This window comes from Magnolia sinica, chromosome 4 (genome assembly GCF_029962835.1).
Source record: "Magnolia sinica isolate HGM2019 chromosome 4, MsV1, whole genome shotgun sequence".
Lineage (NCBI taxonomy): Eukaryota > Viridiplantae > Streptophyta > Magnoliopsida > Magnoliales > Magnoliaceae > Magnolia > Magnolia sinica.
The window spans coordinates 39,661,343-39,683,758 of record NC_080576.1 but is presented as its reverse complement, the minus strand read 5'-3'; the positions used below and the strand labels follow the sequence as shown (position 1 = coordinate 39,683,758).

The following is a 22,416-nucleotide window of genomic DNA, read 5'->3' as shown; positions in this document are numbered from 1 at the left end:
ATGACGGGATGAACACATGTGAACCGTGATCAAGGATGCCCATAGATCGCATTCAACGACAAGTACAAACCACGATAGCTGTCCTTTCGTAGCAACCTAAAGTTACACCTTAGAGCACACAGATGATCGCGCTCGGTTACAGTTGATGCCAGAGTTTCTAATCCTGGCGGCGGTTTATTTTCTCGGAGATGTGTTTTTTTGAGCTCATGCCTTCAAAGAAAGACCATCTATCTACTAGGTTTTGTCGTAGACGTGTTTTTTTTTTTAAAAAGAAAATATTGCTAAACAGAATTGTCGAAGTCTGAGAATGCACGCCGGACCCACCGAGAGCATGGAAGAAGATGAAGATTTGGGTTTTCTTGTTAAAGTCCGAGAGTGTCGCTTTTCCTTCATACAAGCTGTGTGGGGCCTTATTAAACTGGTAGTGTAGGCTGTGTGGGTCCCATTAGTGATGATGTATCTTACGCATGCAATTCGGATTATTTTAAGGCATGAGCTCAAAATTGAGGCTTAGAATGAATTGGATGGCTCGGATCAAGCTGATATTTGTGTTTTCCCCCGGTGTAGATGTGTGTGAACTTATGAACGAGTTGGATGGCTTCAAAAATTGGCTCTACCAAAGTTTCCACGGTGCATGTCATTCATCACCTTTGGCTCCCACATAATAACTCCGCACGTGCCGGCCTCGACGCAGGGCAAAATCGTCCAAAAAACAGTAAAGAGTGCTTTGGTGTGTGTAAGAGGTGGCGCATTTAAAAAACGTAACATTTAGGGTCCCACTAAATCCGAGGAAACTTTAGGGAAAGAACGAGAAGTTGCTTTGTCACACGCGTGCAAATACCAACCCATACAACTCAGTTACACATGCTAATACAAAAAAAACATCTGAGAGATCCGAGATTTCATCTAGTGTACTACAAAGAGCTTAGATGTTTTGCTCCAAAAATCAGGCTTTTTCACTACTTAAGTGGGCCACAGCGTACGAAAAGAAATGGATAGCTAGAAAGGAAAAATGAACGGTCCTCTGTTTTCTATAAAGTATCCCACTTCGAGGAATTAAAAGAAACGGCTTAACTTTTAGTTCACAACATCTAAAGAGTGTGGTCCATTGGATGGACAGCTCATATCTACACGCACGTGTGACTTAATTGACATAAGTGTTTGCGTGTGTATGGCAAGGGCTCCTAACGCGTGGGAAGAAAGAAAAAAAGAAAAAAAGAGAAGAGGAGGAGATTCGAACAGATGGCGACGTTAGATGCCTTACTTAATTCCAAAGCTGTAATTCCTACTCATTATATTCCTACCCCTCCTACGTCTTCGCCATTTCAGGTGAGTGCGTGTAGAATTCAGTAGAGGCAATGTCAACAGAGAAAGAATTGGTGGATTTCATCTTCTCTTGGTCCATCCAAGATGTATTCAACGACGATCTCTTCAAAGAAGAGGTTAGATTTTCGATTCTTGCAGCTTTATTGGAGTTTACATGTGCTTCGTTTTATCTACTACTCGCCGTTCGCACGTGCCAACTCGGCACACGTGTAAAATCCAATCCGATTATCATACTGGGTTAGAAATTTTGGGGGGATCCGCTCATTCGGTGGGCTACATTTCGAACCGCTGTTGAATTTCTTTCGACTCTCTGTTTCGTTTTTATACGTTTGTACCACTTGATATATGGTCCGCCCGATTTATGGGATTCATGCTTGGGATTTCTGACAGATGTATGGTCTGGCACGTGTACGGGCGACTAGATAGAACTGTAGGCAAACTCACTTATCGAGTAGGCTCTTTTTTTTTTCCCACGCTCGTAGAAATTACGTGGGAATTGCCTACGCGGCATGCGGCATGCAAGCAATTTAAATTAAAGTTCTTAAATGGGCACTATTTTAGATTTATCGGGTACCAAACATTACGAGCTAGAGAATTTTTGTTCGAGCACTTGTTTTAAGATCAGCTGGTAAAATTATTTGAAATAGAAATGCTTGATAAAACATACAAATAAGAGTTATTTATTATTTATTTATTTTTAATTTTATTTTATGGTTCCCATCAAATGCTTGCGCAAAATTGCATAAGTGGATGTTTTGTTTCTTATTTCGGTTGCAGTAGTATATATATCGGGTGTTATCGGAATTAGGGCAAAGATTATAGTTCTCTAAACGTGATTAGGGGTTTGAGAGGGTTCTGAAGAGAAAAGGCTAGGACTTTTCTTGTTGGGGCTTTATTCGGTGAGATTCTACCGCTTGTAACTTCATTTTTTATAGTACAATATCACTTTGTGCCGTGGTTTTTTTTTTTTTTTTTTTCCCGCAAGGGTTTTTCATGTAAATTTAGATTGTTCTCTGGTTGGATGTGTTTGTGTGATTGTGATTCTCTTGTTTGATTTCTCTCTATGTACTTGCGTGAGTCCCAACAAGTGGTACTAGAGCTAACATTGGGAAGTGGATTAGATATGAAAGCAAGATATTTATGACATCTAATATGAAGTTCGATGTAGAGAAGTATTTTAGGAAAAATAACTTTGAACTATGGAAGGTGAAAATGAAGGGCCTTCTATTTCAACAATAATTAGAAAATACACTCCTTGAAAAGTGATCGAAAACTATAAAAAAATAAGAGTGAAACAAGTTAGATCAAAAGGCCAATATCTTAATCCAATTGTGCCCAACGAATGAGGTTCTCTACAATGTTATAAGAGAGAAGACTACGGCTGATACATAGGTGAAGTTAGAGAAGATCTATGCGAAGAAGTCTCTTGAGAATCGCTTGTATCTAAAGTTACAGTTGTTCAATCTGAAGATGACTGAGGGAGATGACGTTAAGACCCACATCAATAACTTCAATAGGCTCGTTTGCAAATTGTTAGATGTAGATGAAACGATGAAAGGTTAAGATCAAACATGTATTCTATTGAATTCTCTTATAGAATTGTATGAGTCATTCAATGACTCGTTGTGCACCAATAGGATAATCATTAGTATTGAGACTGTTATATTAGCAATTCAATCAAATGCAATAACAAAGAAAAGCAGTGACGTGGGTGCTTCTACAGATGCACTGGTTACGAGGGAGAGAAATTTTGAGAGAGATATTAGATCTTCATGATTAGATCCAAATCCAAGGGCAAGGGCAAAGGCAAGCTTAAGTGCTAGAATTGTGGCATGTCAGGGCATATGAAGGATTGTCAAAATCTAAGTTTAGAAAGGAGAAATCAGAGAGTTCTTCTCTCGAGGCGAACACTGCAGAATCTAGTGAGGAGGCGAGTGACAGTGACGTGTTGACCGCATCAAAATCTAGGTATTTTGGTGATGAATGGATTTTAGATACGGGGGCTTCGTATCATATGATCCCTCATAGGAGTTGGTTCACCAATTATATAGTGAGTGCGACAGTGTTCAGGTGTTTATGGACAATGTCAATACTTGTAACGTAGTTGGTGTTAGATCTGTACACATTAAGATACTTGATGACAAGGAGCATATCTTGACTGATGTAAGACATGTTCCTAAGTTAAGGAAGAGTTTGGTATCTTTGGGAGCACTCGAGGCACTTAGGTGTAAATTCACCGAATTTGATCTTGTCCTTAAGGTTTCAAAGGGGGCACTCGTAGTCATGAAACCATAGAGGAATGGTAACATTTATAAGTTGATTGGGAGTACTTCATCAGGTGAAGTTAAACATCTATAACGGATTCCACGTTTGCACGTATGTGGCATGCGCTTCTAGGCTACATGAGCAAGCGAGGCATGAAGGTACTTTCTAACCATTGTTTGATTCCACTTTTTCAAAAGTATTGATTTTAGTATATGCAAGCATTGTATACATGGTAAACATTCAAGATTATCTTTTAAGTCTATGAAACATGTTTGTAAGTGGGTTCTAGATTATGTGCATTCTAATGTATAGGGGCCGTCGCCTTTAGTTTCTGGTAGAGGTTCGTCATGGGTTGTTACGTTCATTGACGACTATTCTAGAAAGCTGTGGGTTGACTTTTTGAAAAGTAAATTTGAGGTTTTCACCAACTTCAAATAATGGAAGGCGATGGTGGAAAAGCAGTTAGGGTGAAAGGTGAAAGTGTTGATGATGGATAACGGTGGGAAATTCACTTCTGGATAATTTAATCGATTTTGTAAGGATGAAAGGATCGTAAGGCATAACACAGTGCGCCACACACCAGAGTAGAGTAATGTGACTAAGCGAATGAATCAGACTCTCTTGGAGAGGGCCTGATGCATGATAAATAATGCTGGGTTGGGCAAGAAAATGTGGATTGAGGTTGTTAACACGGCTTATTAATTGGTGAATCGGTCCCCTTCCACGACTATTGATTGTAAAATTTCAAAGGAAGTGTGGAGTGATTAGTAGGTGGACTACTCGAGACTGTGAGTATTTGGTTGCTATGCTTATTCTGATGCACCGTTAGTTGAGAGAGATAAGATGGACCAAAGGGCTAAAAATATATCTTTGTTGGCTTTGAGAATGTTGTGAAGGGGTACAGGCTATACGACTGGGTCATGTGAAATATCATCCTTAGTTGTGACATCAAATTCGACATATGTTCCTTGTTCCATAAGGATGAGCACAAGGAATTGGAAAAGTCAGTTGTAGATGTCCAGATAGATAAAGATGAGACACAAGCTAATACTGAGACGCATACAGAGGTATAGGAGTAGCCATTTGTGAGAAGAAATTTACTAAGGGATCGTAGGTTACTAGTGAGATATACAGATGACTCGAATGTTGCATTTTCCTTCATCATAGATGAAGGGGATCCATCTACTTTTCATGAGGCTCTTAACGAAAGATATCGAAAAGGGAAAAGTAGCAATGCATAACGAGATGGACTCCCTATATAAGAATGAGACGTGGGAGCTAGTTGAGCTTTTCATCAACCTAAAGCGATCGAGTGTAAGTGGATATTCAGGAAGAAATAAGATAGGTACAAGACAAGGCTGGTAGCGAAGGGATATTCTTAGAGAGAAGACGTCGAATTCAGTAAGATCTTCACACCCGTGGTGAAGCAAGTATCTATTAGATTCGTATTGACACTGGTTTTCTAATACAATCTCTAGCTAGAACAGCTGGATTTAAAGACTGCTTTCCTGCATGGGGAATTGGAAGAGAAGATTTACATGAAGTAATAAAAAAGTTTCACAATACAAAGGGTAAAGAATAAGTTTTGCATGTTGATGAGGTCGTTGTATGGCCTGAAACAGTCGCCTAGGCAGTGGTACAAGAAATTCAATTCTTTCATTATGAGTCAAAGATTTATTAGGAATGAGTATGATCATTGTATCCATTTTAAGACACTAGGTGATGGGAAGTTATTATCTTGGTATTGTATATTGATGACATGCTTATCGTCGATCATAACATGTTTAAGATCATCATATTGAAGGCTCAACAATCAAGGACATTTGAGATGAAAGATTAGGGGCCACAAAGAGGGTTTTTGGTATTGACATACACAAAGACATGAAGGGGAGCATGTTATGGTTATCTTAGGCGAAATACCTTGAGAATGTATTGGTGAAGTATGGGATGGACAAGGCGAAGCCGGTCAGTATTTCCCATGTGGCTCATTTTAGGCTTTCTTCTGAACAGAGTCTTGAAACAGATAAAGAAAAGTAGGTTATGTCTTATGTACTTTATTTGAGCGCAGTTAACAGCTTAATGTATGTCATGGTTTGTACAAGATCATATATTTCACATACGGTGGGTGTTGTTAGTAGATACATGTCTAACCTCGACAAGCAACATTGAGAGGCAATGAAATGACTACTTCAATACATTCGAGGTACACAAGACTACATCTTGACATTCAAAAAATAAGGAGAGAAGTTAGTAGGCTATGTGAATTCAAATTACGTGGCAATGTGGATAATAGAAGGTTGTTTTTTGGTTACTTGGTTGTGTTAGTGGGTGAAGCGATCAATTGGATGTCGAAGCTTCAATATGTAGTAGCTCTTTTCACAACTGAAGTTGAGTACATGACAGTGATGAAAGCATTCAAGGAAGCGGTTTGGTCGAGGGGAATGATAAATCAGTTGGGGCTTCAATAGGAGGCCGTGCTAGTTAATTGTGACAGTGAAAGTGTGGTTAATTTGGCAAAGAACTCTATTTATCACTATCGTACTAAACATATTGATGTTCATCATCATTTTATCCAACATATGTTTGAGAAAGGAGGCGTTACTCTTAAGAAGATCCATACAAGCGTGAATCTGGCTGACATGCTTATGAAGGTGGTTCCGCAGAGAAGTTCAAGTTCTGTGCAACTTTTTTCAGTCTGACATCGCGAGAGTGAAGAAGAAGTGTGTATGAGAAGTGATGATTGTGGAGTTACGATGGAGACGAAGTAAAGATGGAGGATAGAGTACGACAAAGGAACAATATAGTGTGAAAATTGAAGACATAGTGGAGATTGTTGTTTAATATCTTAAATATATCTGTAATAGAGACAATCGATGTCATTGACAGACCACTCGATTCCATCGAGCAACTGTCAATGCCATTGACAGATGCTCGATCCCATCGAGAAAATCCTGAAAAATCCTTGTTGATTGTTGGACTATTTTAGAGGTTGTTACTTGATGGCATTGAAGGTTCTTCGATGTCATCGACTGGTCCTTGATGGCTCTTGATGCCATTGAAGATCCCATTGAAGGCATGCGCATAACTGTGTAAGTGTCCATTTTGTTTCCTATTCCGGTTGCGGTTTTATATATATCAGGTGTAATTGGGATTAAGGTAAGGATTATGGTTCTTTAAATGTGAAGGATTTGGGAGGGTTTTAAATAGAAAAGTCTAGGGCTTTGTTCGATAAGATTATATATCTTGTAACTTTGTTTTTTATAATGCATTATCAATTTGTGTTGTGATTTTTCTTCCCGCAACGGTTGTTTCACGTAAATTCTGATTGTTCTCTAGTTGGATGTGTTTATGCGGTTGTGATTATTTTGTTTGATTCCTCTCTATGTGCTTCCACGAGTCGCAATAGGCCATTCAACATTAGGGGTTGACCTTTGATGTGGGTCATACATTTTGTGGAGCCCACATCGTTGTGGGCCATCCATCAGGTGGGGGTCATGTTTGATGTCCATTTTCCATCCTCTGGGGTACACCTTTCATGTGGATCATCCATCATGTTGGGCCACTTTGGCTATCAGCCGTCCATCATGAAAGCCCTTCAATATGGACCGTCCATAATGCGGGCCACACTTTGATGTGGGGCATCCATCATGTGAGGTCCACTCCATCCATTATGTGGGCCCACCTTGATGTGGACCATTCATCATGTGAGCTTACTTTTGAAGCAAAGTGTCCATCATGTGGGCCAACCTTTAATTCCACCATCATCATGTGAGTCCCACCTTTAATGTGGGCCGTCCATCAAGTGGAGCCCACTCAATGTGGATAGTCCATGTGGGATCACACTTTGATGTGGGTTGTCCATCATGTAGGGCTCATCTTTGATGTGAATTGTGCATTATATGGGCCCACCTTGATGTGGACTATTCATCATGTGGCGCCCCACCTTCAATATGGGTCGTTCATTACATGGGCCCACCTTTAATGTCCACCATCCATCATGTAGAGATCACCATTTATGTGATTCGTACGTTATGTGGGTCCAATTTGATGTGGACCATTCATCACATGGGGCCCTGCCTTCAATATGGATCGTTCCTCATGTGGGCCCACCTTAGAGAGAGAGAGAGAGAGAGAGAGAGAGAGAGAGAGAGAGAGAGAGAGAGAGAGAGATTGTAAAGAGAAGAGAAGAGGGTGAGATGGAAATTACTAAAAAAGTTTAGGGACAAACTTGTCCTAGAATTAGCCCAAAAATGTCTGCCCACTTTAGTAAAATAAATTTTTAAAAAAAGTAAATTTGTCATAGATAAATAATTAAGAAGTAAATCTTTCATTTCTAAATTTTGTAGATATAAAACTACCATTACCAAACAATTATTTTTGAAAAAGACAGTTTTGAAATGATAATCCAAGCCTCTTGGGATTAGTGGAAATTAAAAAAAAAAAAAAAAAGCAACTGAGAAAAGAAAATTCATTTCCTCATATGTGAGATTTCCCTAAGTTTGTGAAAGACGAGGATTGAGGAAATCAATTTCCTTTCCCTCATATTTCCTCATAAAAGGGCCATTTGCAGAGGACATGTGGTTGGGGGTGGCAACACCCCCCCCCCCATTCAAACTCTTTCTACTCATTCTTTCATTTTCTCTCGCACTAATCTCTCTCCTATGCAAGGGGAATTAGATCTTCTTCCTGTCTGTGTTGATTTGGGCAGACCACTAGGTTCCATATTTTGTCTCCCCAACCCAGTTATGTAATTATGTTGATCAATCCATAATAATAATAAGAAGAAAATATAATGCGTCATGCTATTCACATGCGCCCAACAATGGTATTAGAGGATCAATTAACATGATTTCGATGAGGAAAAAATGACGAGATTGGTTACCGATATACCTCTTCATCTTGTGTGGCATGCGGGTGTTGTTGCAACACACAAGCTATGGCGGCACTTCTATAAAATATTACGAAGCAATTGAGTTTCATTATTCTAGGTGTCACCTAACTATTGCCATAGAAGGATTCCTTGATTGTCCTTTCAACTTTGATTGTTTATCCTACACCCAATCAAATAAGTGGAACTTTTAGACTTATAGACACCACACCCTGATGAACTGTGTACATGGAATTTCACCTCGAAGGTCCATAAAGCCACCCCATAACCCAATCCAAAGTGACACAGGGCCCTGCAAGACCATTTGAACCGATAAATCAGGTTGCAATAACAACTCCTTGCTAGTGAAAATTTGATTTCTGCTTGAACTTCTTGGTAGATTAGGTGCCACATATGGACACTCGGGATCCTAATAGAGCAGTCCACGAGTATAGAAATATGAGTAGATAGGTAGCAGGAAATCAATTTTCACTACCCTAACAAAATTCAACTATAATTCCAAAATACTACACATGAATACCTAGGTTGGATGCATCGAGATTAAGACTACTCTGAGCACCAACAAAAATCAAATTTTCGTTGGATGTTTGGATTGCTTTTTGCCCCCAAGTCTTGGTGAAATTACAAGTTTTACCATCTCCCTAGCCAACTAATGAGTATCATATGTCTAGCAACCAATCAAATCTTACCACGTGGCATTTTTGCCACTTCTCATTATTTGTAAGAATGCCACCAACTCATCTTCTCAACCATCAAGCCTAGCCTATACATCTAAGATTTGAAGAATTCTCCAGTAATTTTTTGTATATTGCATTACCTCAAGTAGGGTATATCATATATGTAGGGTTATAAAATCTATATATGAAAAATAATAAAGAATCACCTATATCAATACATGGAAGGAAATTTAATATAATATTTATTTACAACTAGCACTACTACAACTATTAACCCCCCTCAAATTAATATGGGGGATCAACCAGCAGCAATTTTCCCACTAGAAAAGATTGTCTAGGGTCATCATTATCTTCATAAGAATATCCACAATATGATCTTGAGATGCCACAAAGAAGGGAGATAATCCCAAACTGAATATTCTCATAAATGAAAAAACAATCGACTTCAATGTGTTTAGTCCTTTCATGAAAGACGGGATTGGAAGTAATCTAAACAACACTTGTGTTATTAACATGAAGAGGTATGGGGGAATTGAGATGAATTTCAAAGTCTGAAAGGAGTCCTCAAAGCCAAATTATCTCAGTGTAGGTAGAAGACATCACTCTATACTCAGCTTCTATGTTACACTTGGAGATTGTCGGTTGTTTCTTACACTTTTAAGAGACAAGCAAAGTGCTAAGAAACATACAATATCCCATTGTAGATCGACGATTGAGAGCACATCCTACCTAGTCAGCATCAACATAAGCAACTAGATCAAGAGAAGATGTGGATGAGAAAAATAAGGATCAATCGATAGTTCTTTTCAAATAGCGTATAATCCCCAAGACGACTGTCATGTGCAGAGTACGGGACTAAGCGATGAATTGACTATCTGTACAACGTAGGTAATGTCAAGTCTGGTCATCGTTAGGTAAACAAGACTACTAACAAAGTGACGAAAAAGTGTAGGTTGTTCTAAAAGATCATCGTCATATTTTCCATAATATACATTTAATTCCATTGGTGTATCGATGATTTGCTGATCGGAGAGATTCGTCAAGTTGATTAGATCTTAGGTATATTTCACTGGTGTCACACCCCAAACTCGGAAACCGGGCTCACAGAATTCCCGATCACCAAATCCGCCGCTGACAACCTCCTTAGTACCCCATTCTTGGCTCCTAGCGCCCATACGCTAGATTCTGATCCTGGGATTCTACAAGGAGGATTTTTAGTGTGATTTTTTTTTTTAAAAGAAGCATAATCACAAGTGTACCCAAATCATAAGAACAACATCAACACCACATATCCACTAATATAAACATTCGAGTACAATGCCAAAAGGGAAATACATAAATAACAAAAACTCTAAAGTGATCTGCTACAAACTCCTACCTCAATGCTGCTGCGACCTAACGTCACCTGCATGCAATGGTTGTGCATAATCTTATAGAAAGCTTAGAGGGTGGTGTAAGTGTGTGCGTAAGATAAGTGTTAAGCACACAAATATCAGAGTAAGCGAAAATATTAGCAAGTCTATAAGTCATTCAATATCAGAGTATGCAATGTAGATCAGCTATGCAATGCGGGGTCATAATGAGCCAAATATCAGATACCGAGGATGCAATACAATATGCAATTCTGACGAGCCATGAATACCATTAGCCTCATCTAGGCCATATAAATGCAGAAACATAGCAACTTAAATGCTATATGCCGTGGATGTAATGCAATATGCAGATTCTGGTGAGTCCATAATACCATCAACCTTATTCAGGCTATGCAATACAGAAGCATAGTAAAGCAAATGCTATGTGCTAAGGATGCAATACAATATACAGTGCGAATAAAATGACCAAGCTGGAGTGTAGATTCAGGATGATAGTACATAATATTGCAAGCTGTGGGGTCCATTACAAAAGACTTCTATCCAAACCAGTCTCATACCTAAAATTGGATAGCTAGACTCAATGTGGTAAACTCCTGATCTCAGGTTGGTTGTGCACCCAACCGAAATCCTGGCCATTGCGAAGATACACATAATGATTTGGTTGCACACTGTCAGCCTGAGTGGATAGTGAATGAATGAATGAATGAGCCAAGTGCTGAGTATGCAACTCCTGCTCAGTAAGTCCACATATCAGTACCGTACTTCTCTGGGACCATCACTGGAGTCTAGTACACTCTACGCCAGCTTGTCGCCCCATCAAGCGCATAATTGGGTAAGTGGAAGAGACCTCACTATCCACCTGTCAATATCTACCCTGCTCATTGATAACAGACCCATTCCTTAAGTTGGTCAGACTCAGCTTAACATTACCTACTTCCTCAGGCGAGTAAAGTCACACCCCCTCCCAACCGACCATGACACAGTGGGAGACGTGACTTACTGGTATATGACTCTCATACGCTCATGTATATCCACTCAGTCTAGACATTGGAGCATCCCCTGACCTTGGGGGTTTAGAAAATTTCACTTAGGGACATCTTTCGCGCCCATATGATAGAACCATACATTTTCGGTGTCCCATCTGACCATCCACGATATACCTGTGAGGGCCACGACCCTGATGTTGCTAGGAATACGATGGTCATATCACAAAATGTAATATGCATGAGTCATACCATCTAGTCATGCATCGAACCTATGTGTACCGCGCGCTCATGTGGGGCAACTCATCCTCTCAGGGAGTCCTATAAACAATTAGCCCAATAGCACATGTTATGATCAATCACTCCTCATAACAAGCATGCGGATGATGCATACAGGTATGTATCATGAAGTATACTATGCATGATTAACATACATCATGGTGGGCCTGTATAAGGCGGTCCATGGCTCGTGTAAATGAATGAGTGGTGTGCACATAATCACACACACATGGTGGGCCTCATGTATCACAATTGGGCCTCACACATACAATGGGCCTCACGCACATAATGGGTCTCACACAAGGGCCTCAAACATCACAATCGACCTTACACAAGGGCCTCATACAATCACAATGAGCCTCATGACATGGGCCTCATACTCATCATAATGGGCCTCACACAAGGGTTTCATACATCATAATCAGCCTCATACATCATAATCGGCCTCATACATCACAATGCTTATGCTAACACATACTCAGTACGTATACTAATCATAGTTATAATCAATAATCAACCTAAATATATGGCGGGGTCCATAGAAGGACAGCAGATCTAATTCATAACATGAGGATTGGTCCTCGACAGTGGATATACCAAATCTGATACCACGTATCCTTCTGTCTATAGCAAGGGGTGATGATGCGATAATGTCAAGGATGGACTTCACACTTGTCTCAACAAGAAGATGGACGGTGTGGATGATATGTACATGTCACGAGGTCTTAGCAAATGGGGTACAAGGGTAGGATACATCTCTCGTGGGGAGTGAAGTGGGTATACAACAAGATGAGTGTTCACTCCCCAAGTGCAGGGTTGTGATGTAGTAATAAACTCGGTGAGACCGAGGTCGAATCCTAAGGGATTGATACTTGTACGTTACCTGAAACTAGGTAGAAATAGAACTAGCCTAAGATGAAATCTAAATCGAATATAAATTGATGAATAATGGTGAGAGATTAATGTAAAACTTAAGAGAAATCAGAGATAAGAAACTAGGGATTTAGAGGATCCACTTGTAGAGATCAGGAAAATCTACGGTCGATTCATGAACTCAACTGGACTTCGAGTCCCATGTTCATCCAGTTGGAAGATATAGCCTGAAAATCAATTCTTAACTTTATTTAATCTAGTTTTCAAGAGATCAAATGGGTGTAAATTAGAGTGGATTCCATCACAAAACCATGCCCATGAGACAAAGCAAACAACAGAATTAAACCAATTCACAGCCAATTTGAGTGATATATGAATGTCAGGAAGAGTTTCGTCATCCAACCATGCCCAGGAGACGATGGTAAACAATAGGGTTCCTAATTCATAAACCCTATAACGCTAAGAACATGCTCAAAGCTATCACAGATCTATTGTAATTTCAGTCACAACAAACCATTAAAAACTGGAAGCATTCCTATTAATCAACTAAATTAACAACAATTTAGTCTAACATGAATCAAAGCCATAACATGAATCCAAACCATAGAATCGTTCCCATCACACCACAAGCTTCACCTCTTAGCCCTAGCTGTAAGGTTTAGCTCGACATAATGCGGCTGGAACTCTCCTAAAACAAAAGAACACACAAACAACAACTATTCTATCTTTCTCACTCTCTCTCTCCCTTGCAATCGTCCAAAAGATCCCTTTCTTCTTCCTTTCCTCTTTCTTTTATAGGCTGTTACCATCGTTGGAGAGCTCTCACGCACCAGAGGAAAGAGCTGGCGTCGGTGGAAATTGGATGAAAGCTGTTTACGCAGCAGAGTTCGCATGCGCAGCGAAAGCGCAAAACGTCTTGCATTTGGAGCATATTTGCGGCACGATATCAACCTATCTGTCAATTCTGAAATCTTGGCTAGGGTATTGGCCTCCCTGTGGACACATTGGACGATCTGGATCACTCAAAATATTAACGATCGTGACCCACTACTCTCCGCAAATCCCGGACTCGTCCTGACGTGGAAAACAGGGCCTGCGCAAGAAGGGTTTACTGTTGAAGTCGGTGGGGCCCACTTCGATGTTGTTTTGAGAAATCCATTCTGTCCACTGGATTCCTCTCAAAATTTCAATCAGAAATGATTACTTTTGGATTGCTTTTGATGCGGTCCACTGAATTCAATCACGCTGCACTATTTTGAACATTGCAAAACAGTCTTCTTGTGACCTCTGTAGTGGGAATGTGCCAGTGTGATATTACCCAAATTCAACATGGGTTTGACTGGTTTTCGCCCCTCTGCGTGATGAACGGTGTGGATCTCTCATGTGGGCCATGATGGTGGCCCTCCGGTTTCCGCAATTGGCCTCCGCGCCACTATTTGCGCAAGAACTAAAACAGCAGTTGCCGTTTTTGACTTGGTCACGGGACCAGCCCATTTTGGAAGGAGGTGCAGCTGTTGCGCACATCTGGAGCACTTGTGCACCGTGCACACCCTGACTCATGTGGGGTCCACGGTGATGTTTCTGGGAGATTCACTCCATCTATACGTCTTACCCTCTACTTTAAAGGGTTGAAACCAAAATTGAAGTATATCCAGATATCAGGTGGGCCCCAAATCGCTGTTCTATGGGCTGATCTAACTGTTGGGCCACTTTCACCAGGATCCAATGGCTGATTTTTGATTTGTACAGTTAATTTATGGTCCCCAGGCCATGGATGAATTTTTGAGCCGAACGGAGGGTGAGAACCTTGTGATCTTGCATTTTAGACATCTTTCAGGCTTGTTTAAAGTGAGTGCCCAGAATTTCTATGATCTCCGGCGTGTGAGTCCTCGATCTTGGTCCCATGGAGTCCGTACCTTGCCTTGGTGAATTCTGAGCTTTAATTTCATGCTTTTAGCACCTTGTTTCCGTCCGAGCTCCTAAACACACCTTGCAGCATAAACACAGTTAAATTGGGCCGTTAAACAGTACCATATTCATAAATCCAGGCAATAAATGGGGTCTGATATGTAATATTTGACCCTCAACACAACCCCCAACCAACATTTTGCTAGTCCCGAGCAAAGTATGCGAAAAATAGATTGAGAATTATAGGACACTTTCTATGAAACCAAGTAATATTTGAAAACAAATTTAGTCAAGAGAATTCTAAGATTCATGCATGTTGCGCATTACTATCTCCTGGACTCGAGTACATGGTAAATTCCATAGTCAAGTTCATAGTATTAATCCATCAATTAAAAAAATTCTAAACATTGAGTTCCATGAGTGTTTAGTGAAATCTCGGCTTATTAGCATTAAGATTCAATTCTTTATTTCATGATGTCATTGGTAATCAATAAGAGAATTCATAATAACCAAGACTTAAACCAAACTTTCCTCACAGATCATTTTTTTCATTCTTCCAGTCTTTTGATTTTTCCATTAACAGTAAGGCTAAGAAGGGGAATCAAATCCTCACCTATAGAGAGCAAACCTATGGTGAAGACCGTACACCCAACCCTTTTTCACATATTATCCATGGAGAATCAAATCTAAACCTATAGGGAGCAAACCTATGGTGAAGATTATTCACCAACCTTTTCCAAAGGTATCTGTTTTTTTGCTTTCTAAATATTTTCTTTTTCTTCAATTGATTATGATGGGCAACTTTTCCAAGCTGGTTCCTTGCATGCTTAGTGATCATCAAAATAATCCTTTAATATCGAACTGAAACCACAATATGTAAGCGAGATGTGACATGTGAAATCATGACTCAATCAATGTTTAAAACCTCTAACCATGGACTAACAATTTAGATTAACTGTGAAATCTAACTAATAACTGAATCCAAGAGTCATAAATCACCAACATGGCCATCAAAAATCACTTCAAATTCACAAAAGATTCCCAAAAAAATTTAAAAATTTTCACAATTTTCGCGCTTAATACCAAGAAAACACTGATTAGGTAACCTAATCTCTCACCCCCAACTAAAAATCTACATTGTCCTCAATGTAAAAGATATGCTCGCAATGTACATGAGATAATGAAAGTAAATGAGAAGAGTGATGGAAAGATAGTACCTGAATGAGAGAATTAAGAGGCTTCCCAGAGATATCAACATAAAAGCGATTTAGCACACGAGAGAAATCAATAAAAGCAAAATAACAAAAATAACTCTCAAAAAGAAGATCCTACCTATACCACTTTCGCAGGTGCTCTCGATTGCATTTAGCGTATGCAACAAGCCTTTAAACCCCTAGGTTGCCCTTAGTGGACGAGTTGTAGTCTCGTGAGGGTTTGCAGTAATGTTACCCACAAACATTGAACTAACTAACTAGGAAACTGAAATGGAACGAAAAGGTGGGTTGCCTCCCAGGAGTGCTAAGTTTACCGTCTTCAGCTAGACAAATAAAGCAAACTACCCTAGTCCTATGAAAGCGATAAACCTACCTATACCTCCATCAGACTAGGAGATCAATCCTGGTAAACAGGAGCAGTCAAAGGCATGGACATGTCTTCTGAATCAAATTTCTCGACAAATGGTTTTAATCGATGTCCATTTACTTTAAACTCCTTGCTATTATCGGGGTCTCTTATCTCAACGGCCCCATGAGGATATGCAGTGACCATAATGTAAGGGCCAGTCCAACAAGATCGAAGCTTACCTGGAAAGAGATGTAATCGAGAATTATATAAAAGGACTTTCTGACCAGGTGTGAATGATTTTGGTAGAATACGTTGGTCATGAAACGCCTTCATTCTGTCCTTATAAATTCTCGAGTTCTCGTATGCATTATTTCAGATTTCTTCGAGTTCATTCAACTGAAGTTTGCGTAGCGAGCCAGCGTTGTCCAGATTGAAATTCAATTTTTTTATTGCCCAGTAGGCTCTATGTTCCAACTCCACAGGCAAGTGGCAAGCCTTCCCATAGATAAGTCTAAAGGGAGACATTCCAATAGGGGTTTTAAACGCAGTACGGTAAGCCCATAAGGCATCAGTCAATCAGATTGACCAATCCTTATGGTCAGGGTTAACCGTTTTCTCCAAAATATGTTTGATCTCCCTATTGAAAATCTCAACTTGCCCACTTGTCTGTGGGTGATATGGGGTGCTCACCTTATGAGAGATATCATATTTCTTCATTAAACTCTCGAATGGCCTATTACAAAAGTGTGAGCCCCATTACTAATGATAGCTTGAGGCATTCCGAATCGGGAAAAGATGTTCTCTTTTAGGAATTTAATGACCGTGCGATGGTCATTATTCCGACACGGAATCGCTTCAACCCATTTAGTGACATAGTCTACAGCGAGCAAAATATATAGATTTCCAAAAGATTGGGAGAATGGTTCCATGAAATCAATGCCTTAACAATTAAATGCCTCGATGATAAGAATGTGATTCAAGGGCATCATATTTCGACGGGACAACGCTCCCAATTTCTGACAATGCTCATAAGCTTTGCAAAACTCATGAGTGTCCCTGAACATAGTGGGCCAGTAAAAGCCACACTGCAAAATCTTGGCTGTGGTCTTTTTAGCAGAAAAGTGACCACCACAGGCCTGTGAGTGACAAAATGAGATGACACTCTGATGCTCATCGTCTGGCACACATCTCCTCAGGATTTGGTCTGGGCAATATTTAAACAAATATGGATCATCCCAGAAAAAGTTGCATACCTTGGTGAAAAATTTCTTCTTATCTTGCGCAGTTCAATGTGTCGGTATGGAACCTGTGGCAAGATAATTAGTAATATCAACGAACCAAGGTGAATGGGAGACTCTGAACAATTATTCATTAGGGAACATGTCATTGATATGTGTCATTTCAAGGGAATCAGAGGGATTAAGGCGAGAAAGATGGTCAACCACTACGTTCTCTACTCCCTTTTTATCTTTTATTTCTAGGTCAAATTCCTGGAGTAGGAGGATCCATCGTATCAGGCGGGGCTTAGCATCATTCTTAGATAGAAGATACTTGAGCGCTACGTGATCAGTGTATATAATGATCTTGGATCCAATCAAGTAGGACCAAAATTTGTCCAAAGCGAACAATACGGCGAAGAGTTCCTTTTTCGTAGTCGAGTAGTTCACTTGGGCAGGATTTAGAGTCTTACTCGTATAATGAATAACGTAGGGTTTTTTATCTTTTCACTGGCCGAGAATCGCCCCAAGAGCATAATCAGACGCGTCACACATAAGTTCAAAAGGAATGCCCCAGTCGGGTGGTTGTATGATGGGTGCACTAGTCAACATGCCCTTAGGCTTAGTGAAAGCTTCCTGACATGTCTCAGTCCACTCGTATGGTGCATCCTTTTGAAGTAGATTATACAAAGGACGAGAGAGGAGACTAAAGTCCTTTATGAATCACCTGTAAAATCCTGTGTGTCCTAAGAAGGATCGCACGTCTCTAATGTTCTTGGGTAGAGGTAGGTTAGAGATAAGATCGATTTTTGCCTTATCCACCTCGATTCCTTTGGACGAGATAATATGTCCAAGGACAATTCCCTTATGAACCATGAAATGACACTTCTCCCAATTAAGTACCAAGTTCTTTTCTTCACATCTTCTCAGCACACATTTACGACTCTCCAAGAACTCGCTGAAAGATGAACCGAAAATAGAGAAATCGTCCATGAAGACCTCTAGATATTTTCCCACCATGTCAGAAAAGATACTTATCATACATCGCTGAAAGGTGGCGAGGGCATTAAATAATCCGAATGACATCCTTCTGTAGGCAAAGGTACCGTAGGGACATGTAAATATAGTCTTTTCCTAGTCCTCAGGGGCGATTTCAATATGATTGTAGCCCGAATACCCGTCAAGGAAATAGTAATAGGAATGATCAGCTAGCCTTTCCAAGATTTGATCAATGAAGGGCAAAGGAAAGTGGTCCTTCCTCGTGACGGTCTTCAGCTTCCTGTAGTCAATGCACATTCTCCAACTAGTAGTAACTCTAGTTGGCACGAGTTCATTATTGGCATTGGCTACGATGGTGATCCCAGACTTCTTAGGAACCACCTGAGTTCGACTCACCCATTGACTATCGGATATGGGGTATATGATACCCACATCTAATAGTTTAAGAACCTCGGCTTTAACCACTTCCCTCATGTTTGGATTTAGTCTACGTTGTGATTGCCGAGCGGTCTTAGCATTATCCTCAAGATAAATGTGGTGAGTACAAATCGAGGGATTGATTCCCTTGAGGTCCGCTATTGTCCATCTAAGGGCTCCCTTATGCTCAATGAGAGTAGATATGAGCATACTCTCCTGTTCTTTCTCTAGGTGGGCAGAGATCACCACCGGGTATGTCTCATCTTGACCTAAATAAATATATTTCAAATTAGAGGGCAAAGGTTTTAGGTCAAGCTTCGGTGGCTTGAGGTTAGACGGTAGAGGCACTACATTGGTTTGGGGCAACTCTTCAAATTGTGGCCTCCACCGGTTAACTTCAAGTACCGGTGCAATATCAAGTAAGGCACACGTCTCCCTAATCATGTCATTATCAAAATCATGGGAGTGGGCCAGGCACATCTCTAGAGGGTCAGAGGATAAGGTCAGAGGTGTCGTATCTTCCACTAAAGAGTCAATCATGTTAATGTCGTGGAAATCGTCATCATCCTCTAAGTTTCTGCTGTTATTGAAAAAGATGTTTGACTCCAATATCATATTTCCAAAAGAAACAGTTATGACACCATTCTTGCAATTGATAATTACGTTTGAAGTGGCAAGGAATGGGCGACCAAGATTGACGGGGATCTGAGTGCTCATGTTATTGATGGGTTCAGTGTCCAGGATGATAAAATCTACAGGGTAGTAAAATCTATCAACTTGGACCAACACATCCTTAATTATCCCTCTGGGTACACGAACAAAGCGATTAGAAAGTTGTAGTGTGGTTAGGGTGGGTTTTAATTCACCCAAACCTAACTGTTTGTATACCGAGTAGGGAATCAGATTGACGCTTGCTCCTAAGTCAAGAAGTGCGTGATCAATTCGATGGTCCCCGATTACACAAGATATAGTTGGGCTACCAAGATCTTTAAATTTCTGTGGCACGTCTTGCTTTAGGATGACACTCACTTTCTCAGTCAAGAAGATCTTCTTATGAATACTCTACCGTCGTTTGGTCGTGCATAAGTCTTTAAGGAATTTGGTATATGAAGGTATCTGTTTTACGACATCAAGTAGAGGAATGTTAACTTTCAATTGTTTCAACACCTCTAGGATATCCTGAGAGTTAGAGAGAGGTTTTGGTGCGACCAACCGTTGGGAAAATGGAGCAACTGGCTTTTCTAGAAGTTCCGATTCTAATTTTTGTGGGGCCTCACTAGATCCATTATTGTTGTCCTCTTCTGGTTCTTGAGGCTTTTCAGGCCTAACCGGAAGGGTTTTATCAATGATCTTCCCACTCCTAAGAGTGTGATGGATTTAGCGTGCCCCATTTGATTTGAAGAGCTGGGATCACTTATCTCGTATTGCGGTTTAGGATTGGGCAGCGGTTGTGTAGGAAGCATCCCCTTTTCTATAACCGTCATACGTGAATCCATCTTTTGCATAAAGTCTCGCATTGCCTGAGTCAGCTCTTGCATGGAATTTTGAACCGGTTCTTCTTGAGGTTTCCCCTGATTTGAATTTTGATTGAAGAAACCTTGAGGGGTAGCAGTTTGTCCATTTCTCCAATTAAAGTTTGGATGATTTTTTCAACCAGGATTGTACGTATTAGAGGTTGGTCCATTGAAAGGTCTTTGATAATTATTTACGGCATTAGATTGTTCATTTAACACTTCTTGAAAGGTGGGTATCGTAGGACAATTTTCAGTTGTATGAATGTTGCAATCACAGATGCCACAAACACTTTCATTAACCTTATCCTTCTTTCCTTTCATGGCCTCAACTTTTCTTATGAGCGTAGTCACTTTATACTTGAGATCATCCTCTTCTTTCAAGAGATACAATCCACCTTTCTCCTTAGATTGAGTCAGCCTAGACGTGGTGTTCGACTTTGGGTATTAGTCCCATGATTGTATTTTTTCAGCAAGACTATCGAGGTAATCCCATACCTCGTCAACATTTTTATTAATGAATTCTCCATTACACATTGTCTCGACCATTTGGCGCATGGAAGATGTCAGTCCATCATAGAAAAAATTTGTAATGCGCCACGTTTCAAAGCTATGTTGTGGGCATGAACTAACCAAATCCTTGAACCTTTCCCAACATTGATAAAATGTTTCATCCTCCTTTTGGGTGAAGTTCATGATTGCTTTTCTAAGGGTAATCGTTTTATGATGTGAAAAAAATTTCTTTATAAATTTCCTTTGCATATCATTCCATGTGTCAATGGATCTAGGACGCAGTGAATGTAACCATGTCTTAGCCTTCTCCTTTAAGGAAAAAGGAAAGAGTTTCAGCCTGACTGTGTCCTCAGACACATTTTGAAAATATAAAGTGGCTATGATCTCATCGAACTCTTTCAAATGTAGATATGGTTCTTCAGATTCAAGCCCATGGAACTTAGGAAAGAGTTGGATAACCCCTGGCTTGATGTCCATATGTCCTGTATTTTCAGGAAAAATCATGCATGAGAGCATACTCACCCCCGCTGGTTGTAAATAATCTCGTAAAGTACGAAGCGGGGGTGCTTGATGCACCTCATTCTCATCCTGAATGTCCTCCACCCTAGGTTGGGGTAGAAGAGGTTGGTTTTCAGCCATCACTTCAATTAACTCAGGGGATTTCAAGTGGTGTCTAGTCCTGCGATGGATAGTTAACCCCTCAACCAATCCTCCTTTAGTCAAGAGACGTCGAGTGTTGTCACCGGCCTACTTGGGCATGAAACACTCGCAGCCCTCAATCAAATTCGAAACCTAATCCTAAGAAAGGAAAAGAAAATCTAGAAAGAAGGAGATGGTTGGAAAGAAGGTACCAAATTGGAGTCCCTAAGTTAAAAACCTGCAAAATAAAATAAAATAAGTTAAATTCTAAAAAGAGAAGGGCTAAAATTAGAAAATCCTTAAAAAGAAAGATAGCAGTAAACTAGTTTCTAAAAGAAGGAATTTCTAAAAGAAAGTGAAAATTTCTAAAAATCAATTAGGAAACAAAGTTAGATTCTAAAAGAGTTAGAATTAGAAAGTTACTAAAAAGAAGAATCTAAATCTAAAATTAGAAAAGTACAGAAAGTAAGAGGAGAAGTTAGAGAGATGGTACTAAATGAGAAGTTCCTATGTTAAGATCCTGTAAAAAAAAACAAAAGAGATTAGTTTCTAAAATATAAAGTCTAAAGTAGAAAGTTCTTACAATTGAAATAGAAAGTTAGTTTCTAAAAAGGAAAATTTCCTAAACCTAGAAGCTAAGTTAGTTTCTAAAAAGAAGAGTTAGAATTAGAAAGTTTCTAAAATAGAGAATCTAAACCTAAAATTAAAATGTTTCTAAAAAAAATAAGCTAATTCTTCAAAAAGGAAAGTTTCTAAAAATAAAATAAAGGAAAGATGAGTTAGTTTCTAAAATTAGAAAGAATTTCTAAAAAAGGAAATAACTAACATAGTTTCTAAAAACAAAAGAGGAAAGTTTCTAAAAATAAACTATTTCCTAAAAATAGAAAAATACTAGAATTAGAAAATTTCTAAAACTCAAACCCTAATTCTAAAATTAGAAAGAGTAGAGGAATTAGAAAGGGATTACTGATTTAGAAGTTTATGT

At 39.7% G+C, this 22,416-nt stretch overlaps 1 protein-coding gene and 1 non-coding gene across 4 annotated transcripts in view; both read left to right on the top strand.

Moving 5' to 3' along the window:
* The first annotated feature begins 1,293 nt into the window (after positions 1-1,293).
* The window catches only part of LOC131243047 (uncharacterized ATP-dependent helicase C29A10.10c-like), a 147,053-nt gene continuing 125,930 nt past the window's right edge, over positions 1,294-22,416 (top strand). For 2 of the 3 annotated variants that reach the window (XM_058242108.1, XM_058242107.1), the window contains exon 1: positions 1,294-1,442. In XM_058242108.1, the coding sequence (XP_058098091.1) occupies positions 1,359-1,442 (84 nt within the window). In that variant the 5' untranslated portion in view covers positions 1,294-1,358. The remainder of the gene's footprint in view (positions 1,443-22,416) is intronic. The other variant, XM_058242109.1, reaches the window with a different exon arrangement.
* Positions 20,887-20,993, top strand: LOC131244976 (small nucleolar RNA R71). Its single transcript, XR_009170741.1, has one exon. It is a non-coding gene; the product is annotated as a small nucleolar RNA R71 (small nucleolar RNA).